The following is a 17954-nucleotide window of genomic DNA, read 5'->3' as shown; positions in this document are numbered from 1 at the left end:
CTGTTTTACAAAGCTGTTATTGTTTGAGGGCCTACACACAAATTTCACTGACATTTTCTGTATCTTGCTTTTTCATAATTCCACCCAATATCATTCCACTCCAGGATTTACTGATTTAAGATCCTTCCAAGCTATTACATTAATGCTCCCTTTAATATTAAGCTATCACTCTTCTCTTTCTGTTTTGCCAATCTCATCTAGCTGAACTTCTTTTACTTAGTGGAATATTTAATTACCATCCATAGACACCTTCTCTGTAATGGCTTTTATATTGTTACTCTTTCTTTTTGAGCCATTAATTAATTCTTTTTAATTGCCTCCCTTGTTAGATAGTATTAATGTTCATGTAAACAGTCTTCAATTTTGTCATTGCACCATTATTTCTTGCTCTAATTGTCAGTATACTGCTATCTTGAGATATACTGTCCCTTGCTGAAAGAATCTGGTACTTGTTCACCACTTTACCCCCCCCCCCCACTATCTTGTTGCATCCTTTCTTTGCCTTTCTACATTTCCTCTTACCAGAAGTTTAAAATACCAGTTATTTGATTTATTTTGGCAACTGGTTGCAGCCCAATCCAATGGTAGAATTCCCTCTTTCCACAGTACTGCTATTAGTGCCTCACAGGTTGAAACCCATTTGTCCCAGTGTTTTCTTTGAGCCATGTGTTGATCCATGATGGATCTGATTTGATGGACTATTTGTAGCTTTTTGATTTGGTAAACCAAAGATTATCATGTATGTCGCTGTGCTTTATGGTTTAGGCAATATCTGTAGTTTTCACTTCAGTAAAACATCTCCCTTTATCTTATCTATGTCATTGGGTCCCATACAGATCATAATAACTGGATCTTACCCCTCTCACTCAAAGTTCTGGTCCAGCCCCAAGTAAATACCCTTATGTCTGATCAAGTTTGGTGACATGGCCTTCATGGATAAGACATGTGGTTGCAGAGAATAGCATCTCCCCATCTAACTATAATGCATCTTCTTATCACCATATTCCTTTTTACATACTGTACCACAGTGCTGAGATCATTAGTAAAACTTACCATGCTACAAAAAATTCATCAGTTTGGAGTGAGACCCCAAAGATCAGTATAATAGCAATCAGCATAATACCCTACCATATCAATTAAAATGCATCCCCATATTTGGCTAGATGTTCTTCCTATGCAGTATTATTTTTGGAAACAGCAGTGGGTGAGCAGACAGTTACCTCAAATGTCTTAGGTACATCTTAGGTTGAACTTCAGCAATAGTTTGATTCACAAAGCCACACACACAAAATGCTAGAGGAACTCAGCAGGTCATGAATATGCAGTCGACATTTCAGGCTGAAACCTTTCTTCAGACCTGAGAAGGAAGGAGAAAGATTCCAGAATAAAGATTGTTGGGGGAGGGGAACAAAGTGAGCTGGAAGCTGATAAATTAAGCCAGGTGGATAGGAAAGGTCAAGGGTTAGAGAAGAAGGAATCTGATAGGAGAGGAGAGTGAACCATAGGAGAAAGGGAAAGAGAAGGGAATCCAGGGGCAAGTATAGGCAGGTGAGAAGAAGTAAAAGATCAGAGTAGGGAATAGAGGAAAGGGGGTGGGGGCAGGTTGGAAATGTTTTTTACCAGAAGGAAAAATTGATATTCATGGTAGCAGGGGAGGCTACCTAGATGGAATATAAAATGCTGCTCCTTCACATTGAGGATGGCCTTATCCTGGAATAAGAGGCCATTGAACGACACATTGGAGTGGGGATGGGAGTCAGGCTTAAAATGTTTGCCCATTGGGAAGTCCCACTTTTGGCAGATGGTTCAGAGGTGCTGGATGAAGTGGTCCCTCAATCTACTACAGGGCTTACCTACTACTTACAGGGATAAATGCCGGGAGGACTTGCAGGTGCCACACCAATTCACCTGTGAATCTGCTGGGGTTGCCTATTGTGTCCTATGCTCCTGATGGAACCTCCGCTCCATTAGTGAGAGCCGTCATAAACTGGGGGAATCGCTTTGTCGAACACCTTCATTCCATCAGTCAAAATCAGAATTGTCCGATGGCTAATCATTTTAATTCCAATTGTGTGTGTGTGTGTGTGTGTGTGTGTGTGTGTGTGTGTGTGTGTGTGTGTTGCTTTGGATTTCCAGCACCTGCAGACTTTCTCGTGTTTATGCAATAGCTTGATATACAGTCTTCTTACAATTTAGAAGATTTTTTCAACCTTTGACGTAAGCTGATGGATCAGCCGTTCATTTTAAATACCATTTAATTCAGATTTTTATCAGTTTGAATACTCCAATGAATAGGGTTCCAGTTTTTTTCTCATCTTCCTTCTGAAAGTGATTACCTCCACCTTTACTGAAATTTGGTCTGGTGGAAGAGAAAGGAATTCTTAACAAAGTATGATACACATTCCAACTTAAGTGCTATATATTCTAGTACAAATTGACATCACGGTTTTCACATTTGATTTCAGAAACATGTTGCCCTTTCAGAAAGTGCTATGGGTTCAATGCATAAAATTCCAAAATATATCATTGATATGCCACCTCGTCTTTTAAAATACTGTTCTTATGAACTTGGTTCATTTCTGACTAGTCTCTGAGTTCATTAATCAATAATTTGTAAGCAGATATCATCCTTCAAAATTTGCAGTTTCACAAATTGAAATCTTAATCTTTGAACTGACATCTGTTTACAAAAACACAAAGAACTTGTAGATGTTGGTGCTTTGCTTCTTGTTACACTGCATTAAGCAACAGCTTGATTTTAAAAATGTGCAATTTCAATCAGCCTCAGGAGTGAAGCATATAATTCTTCTTGACAGCCAATCAGATACCTATATCTAGCAGCTAGATAAGGTCAGATTGTAACTACTCATTGTTATCAATAAGAAATGCATGTGTATATGATTTAGTTGAAGTTAAAATTTTAAATTCCTTTGTAGCTTGTCATCTGCAAGAATCCAAGTGACTTATCTAAAACATAGAAAATTAATTGATAATGACAGAGATTCGACAGAATAGTAGAGTAATTGGTTAATAGGCACAGATGTGATATTCAATAATTTCTACTGAGACAGCTAGTCAAAGTAAATTACTGTAATCATCGTGGATAAACTTTGCAAACAAGTGAGGGGAAATCTCCAGCAGAGACGGATGCCTTCTTTTATTTTGAAGGTCATTTCCTACACTTGCATTGTTATCCAATATTATAATGAACTCGGTAGCTCACTGCCTGTAAGGAGTTTGCACATTTATCCCATAACTACGTGGGTTTCCTCTGGGTGCACCAGAATCCTCCCACAGTCCAAAGACGTACCGGTTGGTAGGTTAACTGGATTTTGCAAATTGTCTCGTGACTAAGCTGGGTTTAAATTGGGGGATTGCAGGGCAGCATGGCTCAAAGGGTCTATTCTGTGCAGCATCTCAGCAATAAATAAATAAGCGACTGAAGACCAGGATTACTGATAAATTATCTTCAACATTAGGCATTGTGAATATTTTCTGTCAATGGTTGAAAATACTCTTTCTCTTTACGTGGGAATGAGAAACTCTCGATGCTGCATTTGAAAGCTTATCCTCCGACTCCTTTTCCACGAACTCAGTGAATACCCGGGGCTCTATATTGTTCACATTGTCTTCTTTCATCATATCAATGAACACCTCCACTTGTTTTCTTGCTCAATCTATTATTTTACTGATGATTACCCTTGCTGTCACCTTTTTCGTACTGCAAGCTGCTGGCTGTACAAAATCTCCAGTCACTTTTCCTTGCGGAGACTGATTGTTACGGTTATTTCTTGCATGCTCTTTTCACATTTCTAACCAACATGATAAGTTCCTATCTGTGATGACTCTTCTTCATTGACCATCAACTATCATAATTCTTTGTCTCACTCTATCCTCAGATTTAACTTCCACATTTATTTTTTTCCCCAGATGACAAGTTTTATTTTCATTTGTCCATTTTCCTATCTCAATTCTGAACCATTTATAAAAAGTGTACAGTACTATCCAAAAGTCTTAGGCATATATACATATATAAATTCCTATGTTCTTCTGTTTCCCAACCACCTTCCTATTTTAACCAATATACAGTAATGGGCAATTGTCTTCGGCACCCGAACTATATATATCTGCTTAAGACCTTTGAACAGTACTGTATGCACACCCATTATTTAATGATTTATCCCATATCTGCAATATATCTACAAGAACATTCTTATTATCTCAGAGGCAATTTTTATCAAATGTGTTCTCCAATGTCTTTTAAAGTTATCTCTATCTGATCAATGAGAGTAATCAGTATCCCTCACTGAATCTAGTTCCAAACTGCCTTGAACAATTAATTTAATGAATATATCAGCAAATCTAGATGATTCATAAATTTCTGGAGGCATTTTGCCACCTATGTTCATTCTGCATTTATTTTTTTCTGCTTCCTGTACGGAATGGGCCTTTCCTGCCCGACAAGCAGCACTGCCCAGCAACCCACCTATTTCAAAGATTCAAAGATTCAAAAACTTTATTGTCATTCTAACCGTACATCAGCTCTGCAGGGCAGAATGAGACAGCGTTTCCCAGGAGCAGTGCAATCATAACATAACAAACGCAACACTAAATAATAAACATAATAAATAGTAAAACACAACAGCCACTTGTCAGTTAAAATCAAGTTATAAGTGTCCAAAGCAGAGTCAGGTAGAGCAGCTATTTAGCAGTCTGACTGCCTGTGGGAGGAAGCTGTTTAGTAGCCTTGTGGTTTTAGTTTTGATGCTCCTGTAACGTTTACCTGATGGCAGAAGAACAAACAGTTCATGGAGAGGGTGTGAGGGGTCTTTAATAATGTACCGTGTCTTCTGGAGGCATCAACTCTGAAAGAGGTCTTGGACAGAAGGTAGGGAGACCCCAATAACCTTCTCTGCTCCCCTAACCACCCTCTGCAAGGCTTTTTTGTCAGCAGCACTGCAGCTGGAGTACCAGGTTGTGATGCAAAAGGTCAGCACACTCTCAACCACGCCTCTGTAGAATGTAGTTAAGATGTTAGTGGGGAGTGATGCTTGTTTAAGTTTCCTCAGAAAGTGCAATCTCTGCTGGGCTCGTTTCACAATCCCAATGGTGTTCCTGGACCAGGTGAGATTGTCCGAGATCTGCACCCCAAGGAACTTGATGTTTTCCACTCTCTCCACTGTGGAGCCGCTGATGCTGAGGGGTGTGTACTCAGGCTGAGATCGTCTGAAATCGACGATCATCTCCTTGGTTTTGGTGACATTAAGCATCAAGTTGTTGTCACTGCACCAGCTCTCTAAGTGTTTGACCTCCTCCCTGTACATTGTTTCATCATTTTTGCTGATGAGTCCCACCACTGTTTAATACTAAACATGGAAAAACTTGTAGATGCTGGAAATCCAAAGCAACAGACACAACATGCTGGAGGAACGCAGCATTGTCAGGTAGCATGGATGGAAATGAATAGATAGTCGGAAAGAGATAGTCAAAAAGAAGGGTCTCGGCCTGAAATATTGGCATCTATTAATTTCCATCGATGCTGCCTGACCCGCTGAGTTCCTCCAGCATTTTGTATTTAACCCTAACATAATCACAGGACTATTTACAATTTTACCTACTAACCAATACACCTTTGGACTGTGGGAGGAAACCAGAGCAACCTGAAGAAACAAACGCTCTCACAGGAAAGAAGTATGAACTTCTTACAGAGAGCACCAAAAATAAACTTTGAACTCCAATGCCCCGAGCCGTAACTATGTTGTGCTAACCACTATGCTGCCATGGCACCCTACTTTATTTAGAACTTCAAGCAGCCATGCCATTTCTGAAGTTGGATCAGAATTCTGGTCCTTGACTTTGTTGGCATTGTGTTGCAAGGCCTGAAAAAGCCCTGTGTATGTTGACAGCTGGCTAAACTGTACTGATCACTGATTAGAATGCAAACAAGAACTGTTTACGTAATGCATCAAAACAGGCATATTAGACCCTGTGAGATCCCATGGCTACTACTTTGATGTGGAAGAAGAGAGGAATTAAAAGAAAAAAGTGTTCAGTCAGCCAAAGGAAGGCATTGTTAGAGGGGGACTGGTTGGCCCTCCATTGAATCAACAAGCAGACACCAGGCCATCCTGGTATTGGATGAAGGTGTGAAGGGTTTTGACATCCTAAGTGAAAATGAGCCATTGTGGCCAAGAAATTGGAACCTGTGAGAAGTCTAAAGAACACCAGAGGTGCTACACATTAACATGGGAGAAGGATAAACAAGAAGAGGAAATAAAGTATGAAATACGATAGGTTTTGTGGGACAAGAAATGCTTGCAACAATATGTAGACTCAGACAGTCCTCCCTCTGAATCTTACAATTGAAAGATTCTTATGAAAAGGTTATTAGCCAGAAATAGGGAAAGGGCAGAGAAATAAAGTAAATTGGTTAACTCTTTCCAAGAGCAGTAATAGGTAAGGTTCAATTTGCTGAGAACTATGATTCTTATAACCCTTTGAGCTGTGGTAATAGTTTTCCACACTCCTTGTGAAATCCTTGGATTTGATTCCGGAACACTGATATAATTTATCCTTCTATATCCATTTTCCCAATTCAGCACTGGTCCATGTCCCTGCTTTCAGGAAATTAATTCTTGCTGATACATCATTATCTGCCTGTCTTTGATAATGGTCACCCTAATCTTCTCTGAGCTCCTAGAACTTTTCATTAACTTTCCTTTTTGTTGTTTTTAGTATGTGTGCTCTTTTCCTGCCTCTTTTTGTTTTCCTTCCATTGAAATGCGATTAAAGAAAGGTATCTCATATATATAATTACTCCAAATTTAGTCAATCTAATGATAATTTTGTTGCAAATATTCCTTTGTTAGTGACCATCTTAAAATGACATTTATCATTTGTATATTTGTATACTTTCACTTTGCTGGTGTCTATCAATTTGAACGGTTGTCCTAGAGAACTCTTAAAAAATCCTGAAATAGTTATAAGAAATAGAAACTGAAGTAGACTTTTCAGACTCCATGCTTGATCCAGCAGTCAATAATATTGTGGCTTATGTTTTACCCCAGTACCACATTCAGCCACTAAAAATTAGTTTTACTTGCCGTATGTACAATATATCAAAAACTACGTACTGTACAGTGAAATGTGTCACTTGCATCAGATCAGATCTAAAAATACACCTATTGATTTATATCGTTTAGCTAACCACCCAACTTCTTACATGTTCTGATCCACATTGGTACAATAAGATGGCATTAACTTTGGGAACCACTATAATTAATTTTTCAGCAACATGCAAATAAAATTTGCTTATTTTCAGTGTGAGATGCAATTGTGAGCATTTCAGGTCAAAACATTTTACTCTTGAAATTTAACTGGAAGCTAATTGTTGCACGGATAACATTGAGGGTGCAATTTCCTTTGGAGAGTGGGGCAAGGAATTGCCCCACTCTCCACTCTCCGTCAACAGTCACAGAGTAGCCATGTATGTAACGCAATGCCTTCAATATTTATAAAGGGATCCTAATAAAGTAAATCTGAGCCAATGGGAACCACACTCACCAAGCCCCCTTTGATATTTTTAAATGTAGCTTTTCTCACTGAGCCCCCAACTCATGTTCACAACTCTGCTGACCTTACTACTACTCTTCCATCATGCCCGCATTACATCCTAATGATATCCCTGACCCTGAGCCAATGGGCTGGTCCTGGACTAATTTCCACTTGGCATTATTTACTTACTATTATTTAATTATTTATGGTTTTTATATTGCTATATTTCTACACTATTCTTGGTTGGTGCGACTGTAACAAAACCCAATTTCCCTCGGGATCAATAAAGTATGTCTGTCTGAACATCCCTCTCATACACAAAAGTTCAAATCTCAATGTAAATTTATTATCAAATATTGCCATATACTATGTTGAGATTCATTGTATGGAGGCATTTACAGGAAAAAAAAGGAAAACAATAGAATTTTATGAAAAACTATACATAAACAAAGACTGGCAAAACCAACCTGAACAAGACTGAATCTTGTAATGGTGAACCTGTGACCAGAGCAGTCATTGGCACATTTAATGGCATTGTGAATTACTTAAAATTAAGTGAGAAAAGCAGAAGTTCTGTTGATAGTCAACTACCATAGTCTTCTATTGTTGAAACAGTATCCTTCATTTGGAGAATAATCATATAATTCACAAGAGTTTTGAGGGCAAGTAATTCTGCAACATAGCAAACATACAAAATGGTGCTGGTGAAGCTTAGCAGCTACTTGTTGGTGGCAAATACAAACAGCTAAATACTTTATTAATCATTCATTTTCTGGTAAATGATCACTGCAAACAACACTGTAACTTCCCTGATGGAGTTGAGCTTCTGGACGGCCTGTATGACCTATTTTTTTATTTTTTTTTGCAGAGTGAACTGCAGTCTGAAAGGTGCAGGAGTTGCGGCAAAGTGTGTATGGGCCGAATCGAGGTGGTGGGGTCCCGGCCTGGCAGCAGGGAATGAGCCACTGTTTGGCCATTGCTGAAGTGGACTTGGAGGCAATTTGTTGGGGCAGAATGGTGGAGAGATGAGACAGAGTCACAGCGGAGCCTGGGCCCAAGGGCAAGGAAAGACATGAGATTCTGATCAATTTAAGCTCTAAGCCGAATTTGAAAAGTCAAGTACAGGCCTAATTGAGGTAGTGGGGATCACGAGCATACTGAAGCCCAGGTTCAATAGTGAGGAATCAACAGAGAGTGGATAATTTAAGCACTGGGCCAGATTGCAATGGCCAGGTTGTTGGTGCCAGAGGCAAGGGACAGGCTGGTTCAGCTCACTGTTCTGCGGGTTTAGCCACTTGTGCACTGAATTTCAGCTCACTGCTCCATGAGGTTTACTCACCTCTGCACTGAACTGAAGTTGTGGCCTGCCACTAATGGGCTTCTGTGGACTCACTTTCGTGAATCTCAGCCCTGAATGCTATTTACTTACTTTTATTGTTTGTACAATTTGTTTTTTCTCTCTCTGCACATTGGGTGCTGTTGTTTTAATGGGTTCTATTGGGTTTCCTTGTTTGGTGGCTGCCTGTAAGGAGACGGATGTCAAGGCTGCATACTTTGATAATAAATGTAGTTTGAACTTCGAGCGTCAAAGTTTGACCTTATTCTCAAAGCATGTATATATCACCATATTCTCCTCTGAGATTCATTTTCTTGCAGGCATTCACAGTAGAACTAAGAAGTACAATAGAATCAATGAAAAATGTATCTTTCATTGATTTAATTGTCCACGATGGCATGAGATGACACTGGTATCTTACTTTTCATTTGTATCTTATAAAACAGGGCTCAAGAACCTTTCAAATTCGGCTTAGAGCTTAAATTGATCAGAATCTCGTGTCTTTCCTTGCCCTTGGGCCCAGGCTCTGCTGTGACTCTGTCTCACTTCTCCGCCATTCTGCCCCATCAAGATGCAACAAATAATATAATTCTTCAGCTTCTACCATCAGTTACCAACACAATGACTTGAAATGGGGATTGTATGACAGTATATAATATCCCAGTGTCTGCACAGATGATAAATTACATGTTCCGGTGAAACCAGCTGTGACCACAGTGCCATAATAAATCCTTGGAATTTATGTCCTGCTAAAACTTTGCTGCTATTGTATTCATCCCAATATATTTGTTGCATTTAAAAATCTACTGAAATGTCAGCCAAAGTTTACACCATCAATCTTCTCTATAGTTGCTATATCCAGGCAACCAACACACATCATGAAATATTGAAAATTCTTCCATGTTACTTGTTAAGTCCTTATGAGAACACATATGGGTTCAGTACATGTGAGTGAGTATGCATTTGATAAGTGGATCCCAGCTGAGTGTCTTGAACCAGATCTCTTTAGTTGCCTACATTTACTTGGGAAACAGATGGAGAAACATTCGTTATTCATTTGCCTTCTGTTTCTTATAAGCAAATAAGACATGGGACCTAGACTATTAATTATAGAAGGTGTAATATTAGACGAGTATGCAGAGAGAGTGACAGATTTACTTTATAATTCTTTGGAAATTAGCTATGTTTTGCTTTGTTTTGTAATTCAATTCTATGGAGATTTTATGGTGTTATTCATTTTAGATACAAAGTCATACTGTGTGTTACAATCTATTTCATCAAATTATGGCAATTCTTGCTTAGCTAATGAATGGATGAACAGACAAAGCAGCTGGTCTCTTGCAATTAGCGTCCTCCTGAGCAGCCTGGGAAAATGGCAGAAATCTAATATATAATATTTGTAAATTATTATTTTATGGAAACCTAATTTTGTTCAGTATGCCAATGCACATACATAAACAATATATATTAAAATCATGAAATGCTGTTACATCTGCTCATTAGAGAAAAGTTTGGTTGTACAGTCTTCTGCTCATTTGGAAAAACAGCACTAGTGTCAGGAACTACTTATTTCACAACTCACAGTTAACCTTTGACACTATGTATATTACACGTGAACATAAGTTGACAGAACTGATAATGTTGCTTTGTTGACAAGCAGGCAAAAGAAAAAGTTGATCTGTGTTTAAAATTTAACAGCAATGTAAATGCAGCATCCAAAACATGAAGATACAAAGTGTGCATGTTCCTGTCAAATAAATTACTAGCAATGTTTCATCAGTCTCATCCCAAGGCATTTCCCTCATGCCTATACAGTTCCTGTTTAAAAGTCTTGATTGGTTCTAATTCAACCAGAATTACAGGCAGTAAGTTCCAGATCACAACAATTCTCAGCATGATTTTTAAAAGGCCTTTTTTCTCACAGATCCACTGCCAACAGCATTCCTTTTCCCCTCTGCATCATTTGCCCATAACTATAAGTCGATGCTTGCTGTTTCTTAGCAATCTATTAATTGGGACAGATTCTGTCTAATTACCCTAACTAAACCAGTCATGATCTTATGGTCTTTTATCAAATCTCCTTTGAACCTTCTTTGCTCCAAGGACAACCTTACCTTCTCCAGTAAAAGCATCCTGCCTTTCAACATAAGAATTAGTCTGCTAAATCAGTTCTACCTCCAGTACATTTTCATATCATCTCTGAAACATTGGATGCAGTCTTGAGTTTCAGTATAACCAGCTACTTTATTTGGTTTAACTAGTTCAATATCTTAAACCAGCAGATGAACAGTAATTGCAATTCAGAAGGCAGATCAGGTCATTTATTTTTGAAATTAATTGAATTCCATTACAAAGAAATAGATTAGAAATCTCCCCTTCCTGGCTGCACTGCTTCTGCAGAAACTGCTGTGAATGAAAGGAAGAACCTTTCTTTTTCCTATATTGTGGAAATTCCAGAACCCCATATTCCAGAATAGCACCACAGATGGGGTCTCTCAAGCAAGTGGAATTCACCACATTTGTGAATATAGTAAAGGAAATAGATTGTTTATTTTAATTTCTCCACCCTTAACTTTTATCACGTTTTCAATTTTCCAACAGCTGTCCATCTGCAGCTCTGGGTAATGGCCTCTGTTCCAATAAGAACAAATGGTTTGGGATCTAATAATCAACTCCACCCATATCATTTTTGAAATGACTCCAATAAGGCATTTGCCAATTGCTTTCATCCCCTTCTGGGAAACATGCAAAATAGATTAAGATCAATAGAGATTGAAAAGAGATAAACAGATCAGCTTGAGAGAAAATTACATTTATCACTTTCTGTCTCTTGCTGTTCATTTTAGAAGGTTGTTTGAGAAAAGGTGAATATCACCAAATCTCTGAATCATTAAAGAGTCAAAACTCAATGGCCTGTGGTGTTTATATGTTAACAAGCAGCACTGAGAATGGATGGTTTGCAAGTTGCTGGTTGTCCTGTTTATTTTATCATAAATAGAAGATCATCAAGTTATGCGTCGTGATATTGCAGTTGTACAAGATGTTGGCGAGGCTCCACCCGGACTATTGTATAGAGTTTTGGTCACCCTGTTATAGGAAAGGTACAGCTGAAATTTACAAGGGTGTTACCTGGTCTAGAGGGTTTGCGTTTATAGGGAGAGGTTTGTCACGCTGGATCTTCATTCTTGGAGCACAGGAGAATGGGAAATGACCTCATATGGATGTGGATAGAAGAGAAGAAGAGAGAGATTTAAAAGACCTGAGAAGTAACTTCTTTACACAAAAGGTAGTGTGTGATGCACCATCAATAACTCACTCTGAGACGTAAGAATGAACAACACAACATCCTGGAGAATGAGGGCCGGCCTCAGGCCTCATTCGCCTTTATACAGGGGTTTGTGGGAGGAGCCACAGGAGCAGTCAGCAGGGGTCTGTTGGGAGCAAACCACACTGGTATATGTAGTTCACCACAGTGTGTTACTGGAATGAGGATGTGGTCGAGGCAGGTACAATTGCAACATTTCAGAAGCATTTAAGGAAGTATATGGAGGCGAGGGCTTGGAGAGTTACGGGCTGAACAGGGAGAAACTGGAACTAGCAGGGAAACGCTGTGGTCAGCATGGACTGGTAGGGCAGAAGTGCCTGTTTTAACTTTGCGTTGCTCTATGACTCTCTCTCATTCTCCCGTTGATGGGGGAGAGTTTGTTGCCGATTCTCAGGTCAGAGAACTCGGGGAAAAAAGCAATGTGGCAAACATTAACACCAGCGAGTTGTTTTGTGTTAGGTGGTCTCCCCTCTCACTGTGTGGCACCACTATGTCCCATTATTAGGGAGAGAGAGAGCTTGTAGAATGTCAACTTGTCAGGTGAATGATTAGTTTTTCTGTACTGCAGATCATGGTCTCTCTTGGGGAGGGGGGTGCTTTGCTATTGCTTGCTTGGTGGGTGGTGGGTGCTGAAGCTTCCTGCTGGAGCAAGTGGGGAGGAGGAGTCTTCATGCTTTGCTGCTGCTTGTGTTTGGGAGGGGGGAGAAGGGGGCTTTGTTCCACCACGTGAAAAAGAGTGGGAATGTGTCAGTGGTTGCCTTAGATTCAGTTCTCGGTGACCTATCTTTTCTGATCGGATATTTGACAGGGTGCGCAAATTGATGCTTAGAAATATGGACAATATTACAATTGTACATGGTGTTGCTAAAGGCAGTCTTGGAGTTCTGCAAACAATTTTGGTCCCCTTGCCTAAATGGATTATATGTGCGTAATAAGCTAATTCCTGGATGAGAGCAGTGTTCTATCAGAGAGGCTAAACAGGCTGGGTTTGATTTCAGCTGATGTCATTTAACAAAGTCATGACTGGTAAGCATCACACTCCATATTCCTGCCAATATCCTTGCCACAATTTATTAAACTAAAATTATCTATCGTAAATTTAAAATTAACAATGCTATTATCCGAGGACAAAGCTAATTATACATCTTCCCATGCATGTAGTATTTCTTTTTTAGCATCAGTCCCGAAAGACCTAACTCCGGTTTTTAGTCTGTGCTATTCCTAATCTTCAAAACCTGCAAAAATTGTTTATCTGCTGATTGAATGACCAGTAGCCATCTTCTGTTCATTATCATCTTGTGTTCTTTGATAAATTATTTGATTTAATTCCTAGTAGACTCCATCCCTCTTACCTTCTATGAAATGGAATGAAAATATTCATAACCCTGATATTACTTTTGACAAGGAGTTAACTTTTGCACAGCATATTAATGTTCTTGTCATGTTTGCCTATATCCATGCTGGTAGGATTTCCTAAATCAGTCTATGCCTCAGTGCACCAAAATCTTCAGATGTGCCTTCATTAACTTTGGGCTTGACTTACCTTGTCCAAAGTTTTGGTACTCTACTCTAATATTTCATTACAGACCTACAAAGCTCTGCAGATGTTGGAAATCTGGATCAACGCTCGCAAAATGCTGAAGGAGCTCAGCAGTGTGTATGGTGGAAAATGAACAGTTGACGTTTTGGGTCGCGTCGAGTCCTGATGAAACAGTGATTGTCTGTTTTCCTCCATGGATGCTATCTGACTGGCTGAGTTTGCTCCAGCATTTTGTATGTGTTGATTCTGATATCTCATTATGTGCTTTTGCTATCAATTTTATGTGGTTGATGACATGCCTATGAAGCATCTTAAGATATTTTAAATCTATTTTTAATTTATTAATTGAAGCTATTGTCAAGTTTCAACTGTAATCTCTGACATCATCAATGCTTCCTGGAAATCTATATAAACAACACCTACTGATGTTCCTTATTCAATACTTTAGTCATCACTTATATAACAAAAATGAACTCTGCAAAGAATGTTTTTCAATTTCTAAAACATTCTTGGCTTTCTCTTATCCACTGAAACATCTCAAGATGTTCAGTCTTTTTGTCCTTAATTATAGATTCTTGTAAAATCCCAGCAGCAGATGCTGGGTTAATTGGTCCAATTCTCTAGTTTCCATCTCGCATTGTTCTTAAGTGAAATAGCAGTGGCAGTTTCCATATTTGAAGAAACATTTTCCAGATTGAAAGAAATTTGTGATATTGTTTTTGGGCTTCTTGTAATTGCACATCACAATTCTTTTGGTTAGTCTTTTGTTAAATAAATACTACAATGATCTCCTCCCTCTTGTTTCTGAGTTGTGGAGGCTCCTTTGGTCACACTACGAAATGAGACATCTCTGCTCTATTCATCTCTTTAATATATCTTTGGGAAGTCACAGCACTGTGCTCTCTTCTGTTAAACGAACAATCCTTGACAAGTCCCAATAAACTGCGCACTAGTTTCTGTGATCTAAGGCACTTCGCTTTTAAGTGGTACAGATTAGATTTGTACACATTTCAATATTAAGTAATGCTGAAACTACAAACAAATGGGTCCCTTGCCCCCATTTGACAGCATGGTTGTGTCTGGTTGAATATTGAAACTCTTTTGATGAGTGCCATATTTATTAGGCATTCTATCTTAATAAGGGAAATGAGCACATGTTAATACATCCTTGTGCCCATTCATGAGAGCTATCCAATATTGTCATCCTAAATATCAAATGAAAAGTCATGTTTTGTTTACCTTAATATCATTGAGTTTTCATGATAGACAAATAAAACAGAAATATATGTGTTATGTCTGAAGTGTAACACCACTTTAATTGTATATCACATTTGTTAACTTTTAATGCATGTTAAAGATGAAAGCATTTCACTTATAATTCAAAATATTAATGTTATTCAGATTCCTATTTGTAAAATTCTTTATGAGTAATGCATTTTAAACTTGAGGCATTCTTTGAAAACTAGTCTTAAAGAAGAAACAAAGTGTGTGTAACTTCTGAGCAAGACAGTACATTGACATTGGCACTGATCATGCTGTGATGTTATGTGGTTTGGGATGTCTGTCATTAGTGGTGCACCACAGGAATTGCTCTTGGGACCTTTGTTGTTTGTGGTATATTTTAATGTCCTGAATGTAAAAACTATGATTAGTAAGTTTTCAGATAACATGGAAGTTAGTGGTATGGTGAATAGTGAAGATGGTGGGTTAAGGCTACAGCAGAATATAAATCAGATATTACGCAAGTCAGTACATTGGCATTTAATATCAACAACTGTGAGGTGATGCTTTTGGGAAGTCAAGTAAGAGTAGGACATATACAGGAATAGTAAGTTGTTAAAGAATTTTGATGAACAGAGGGAGCTTGGTGTTAAGTGCATAATTCCCTGAAGGTGGCAACACAAGGAGATAGGATAGTAGGATCTGGTATGCTTATCTTCATGCATCTGGATATTGCATATAATAGTTGTAATGTCAAGTTTCTCCTTTACAAAATACTCGTTAGACCATATTTAGAGTGCAGTTCTGGTCACCAGACTAAAGGAAGGATATGTGTGTAATAGAGATACAGCATGAGAGATTTAACGGGACGTTGCCAGGGAGTTGGAGGACTTCAGTTGTGGAGTGAGGTTTGCATCTGCTGGGATGAAGGGTGCTGACAGTTCATCTGATAGAGGCAGAAGAAGTCAGAATTATTTCCCACGACTAGAATAGCAATGATTAGTATCAGGAATTTGCTGCCAGAGGAGGTGATGCAGTTGTATACAATCACTCCCGTTAAGTGATATTTAGACAGACACTGAAATAGGCAAGTCATAGAAGGAAAAAATCCTAATGTGAACAGAGAGAATTAATGTGAATGGTCAAAAAGATTAGCACCACATGCTGGGACAAAGAGGGTGATCCTCTGCAATACAACTCTACAATTCAATGCTAATGTTTCTTTACTATATTTTTTTAAACAGGTGTTTGTGTTGGAGAGGCAGATCTTTGATTTCCTGGGCTATCAATGGGCACCTATCCTGGCTAACTTTTTGCACATTATCACTATCATTTTTGGCCTATTTGGAACTATCCAGTTCAGACAGCAATATGTTATCAGGGTGAGTAGAACATTTAAAATTCTAAAGTCGATTAACTGTATCAAGAGTTATGGAGGGAAATAGTTAAAAAAAACTATTATGTTGAGTGATAACTGGATTAGAAAATTAAGCAGAGCTTATGTTTACTTGGTCTTTGGGTTAGTCTTTTGAATCATGTTTTAATTTTCCATTAATTTAGTTTCAAATATAGTTAAATGATAAGATACCTTCAAAGATTGATTATAGTTATGTATCGCTGTGAATTATTATTTAAACTGGTTTCCATGAGTTTACAAGTAGATAACAAATTATTGAGATTTCAAGGTATGATTTAAAATACATATCAATATATGTCAAATCTGAGTAATTGTAAGATTTAAGTTATTCACAACACTGAATTGCATGCAGTATCACTGCATTCAGTATCAATAAGCAAGAGTGTATTTTGCTGCAGAAACTAAAGTAGGTGCTACTGTAAATGCTCCAAATGCACTGAAGAATCTCTGCAATGTCACATTGTTCAACATCCCACTCATGATATTTATTTATTTATTGAGATGCAGCGCAGAATAGATCCCTCCGGCCCTTTGAGTCGTGTCATCCAGCAACCCCTGATTTAACCCTGGCCTAACCTCGGGACAGTTTACAATGACCAATTAACCTACCAGTTGGTATGACTTTGGACTATGGGAGGAAACTGCAGTACCTGGAGGAACGCATGAGGTCACAGGAAGAAAGGGGAGAATCTTAATGATCACCATAATGAGCTACTTTTAAATGAAAATAATATGGTAGATACCTGGCTTTTCTCTTCAGAGCAGTAAAGTTATAGAATCCTAATATTGGTTGGGTTGATGGCAGATTTTTTACAATACTGGAAGACTCAGCATAATTTTAACAATTCTTGTGTGGCTTTAGAATTATTTTCATTTACCTTCTAATGTTATTTTCTAACAGTAATTGTTGAATTCATTTCTTTTGTGGCTGTCAATATTTAGCAGTGCCAGAAGACTAAAATATAAAGAGCAGTTTGGAATAAAATTCAAATTCTATGGAAATACTTGAAATATTGATTTGGTGACATTGGAGATGAGAGAAACAGTCATTGGACAGAATTGAACTGACCCCCACCCATGCCTCACTGTTTCTATGTGTGCTAGCCCAGCAGGCGTGAACTCTTTGCAGCTCTGTGGTTTGTAATGCACATTCAGTCACTGAAAGGCACTCTTGTGTAACACGTTGGTCAGTAAGCATTGAGAAGGGTAGTTAAGGCACAGCCTATGTGTGACTCTGATGTCAACTGACAGCTCATGTCTTTTCATTGCTTCAACTGTCCGTGATGACCAAAAATATAATTTAAATATAAAATTATAAAAAATGCACTTACTTAAAGACAAAGTTATCATTAATTTACAATAAAAATTAACACTGAAATAAAAACACTGATAAATTTACCTGTGAATTACCATTTCAACTGAATGGAGCTTTGTTAATGCATCAGCTTTGGCTGGCATGAAGCTGAGGTCCCAGATGCAAAGTGTATCTGGCTCTTTGACAAATTCTGAAAGAACCATACCTTGGTTCAATTAAACGTTGAGGCATTAGGGAAAGGAGGTG

The 17954-nt window shown here is 38.4% G+C and overlaps 1 protein-coding gene across 1 annotated transcript in view; it reads left to right on the top strand.

Moving 5' to 3' along the window:
• nkain2 (sodium/potassium transporting ATPase interacting 2) overlaps positions 1 to 17954 on the top strand; it is a 575123-nt gene that overhangs the window by 223683 nt on the left and 333486 nt on the right. The window contains exon 2 of the mRNA XM_073057368.1: positions 16221 to 16358. Coding sequence (XP_072913469.1) covers positions 16221 to 16358 — 138 coding nt within the window. The remainder of the gene's footprint in view (positions 1 to 16220; positions 16359 to 17954) is intronic.

This window comes from Hemitrygon akajei, chromosome 9, assembly GCF_048418815.1.
Source record: "Hemitrygon akajei chromosome 9, sHemAka1.3, whole genome shotgun sequence".
In the NCBI taxonomy this organism is placed as follows: domain Eukaryota; kingdom Metazoa; phylum Chordata; class Chondrichthyes; order Myliobatiformes; family Dasyatidae; genus Hemitrygon; species Hemitrygon akajei.
Note: the sequence above shows the minus strand (reverse complement) of the source record. Positions and strands in the feature narration are given on the sequence as shown.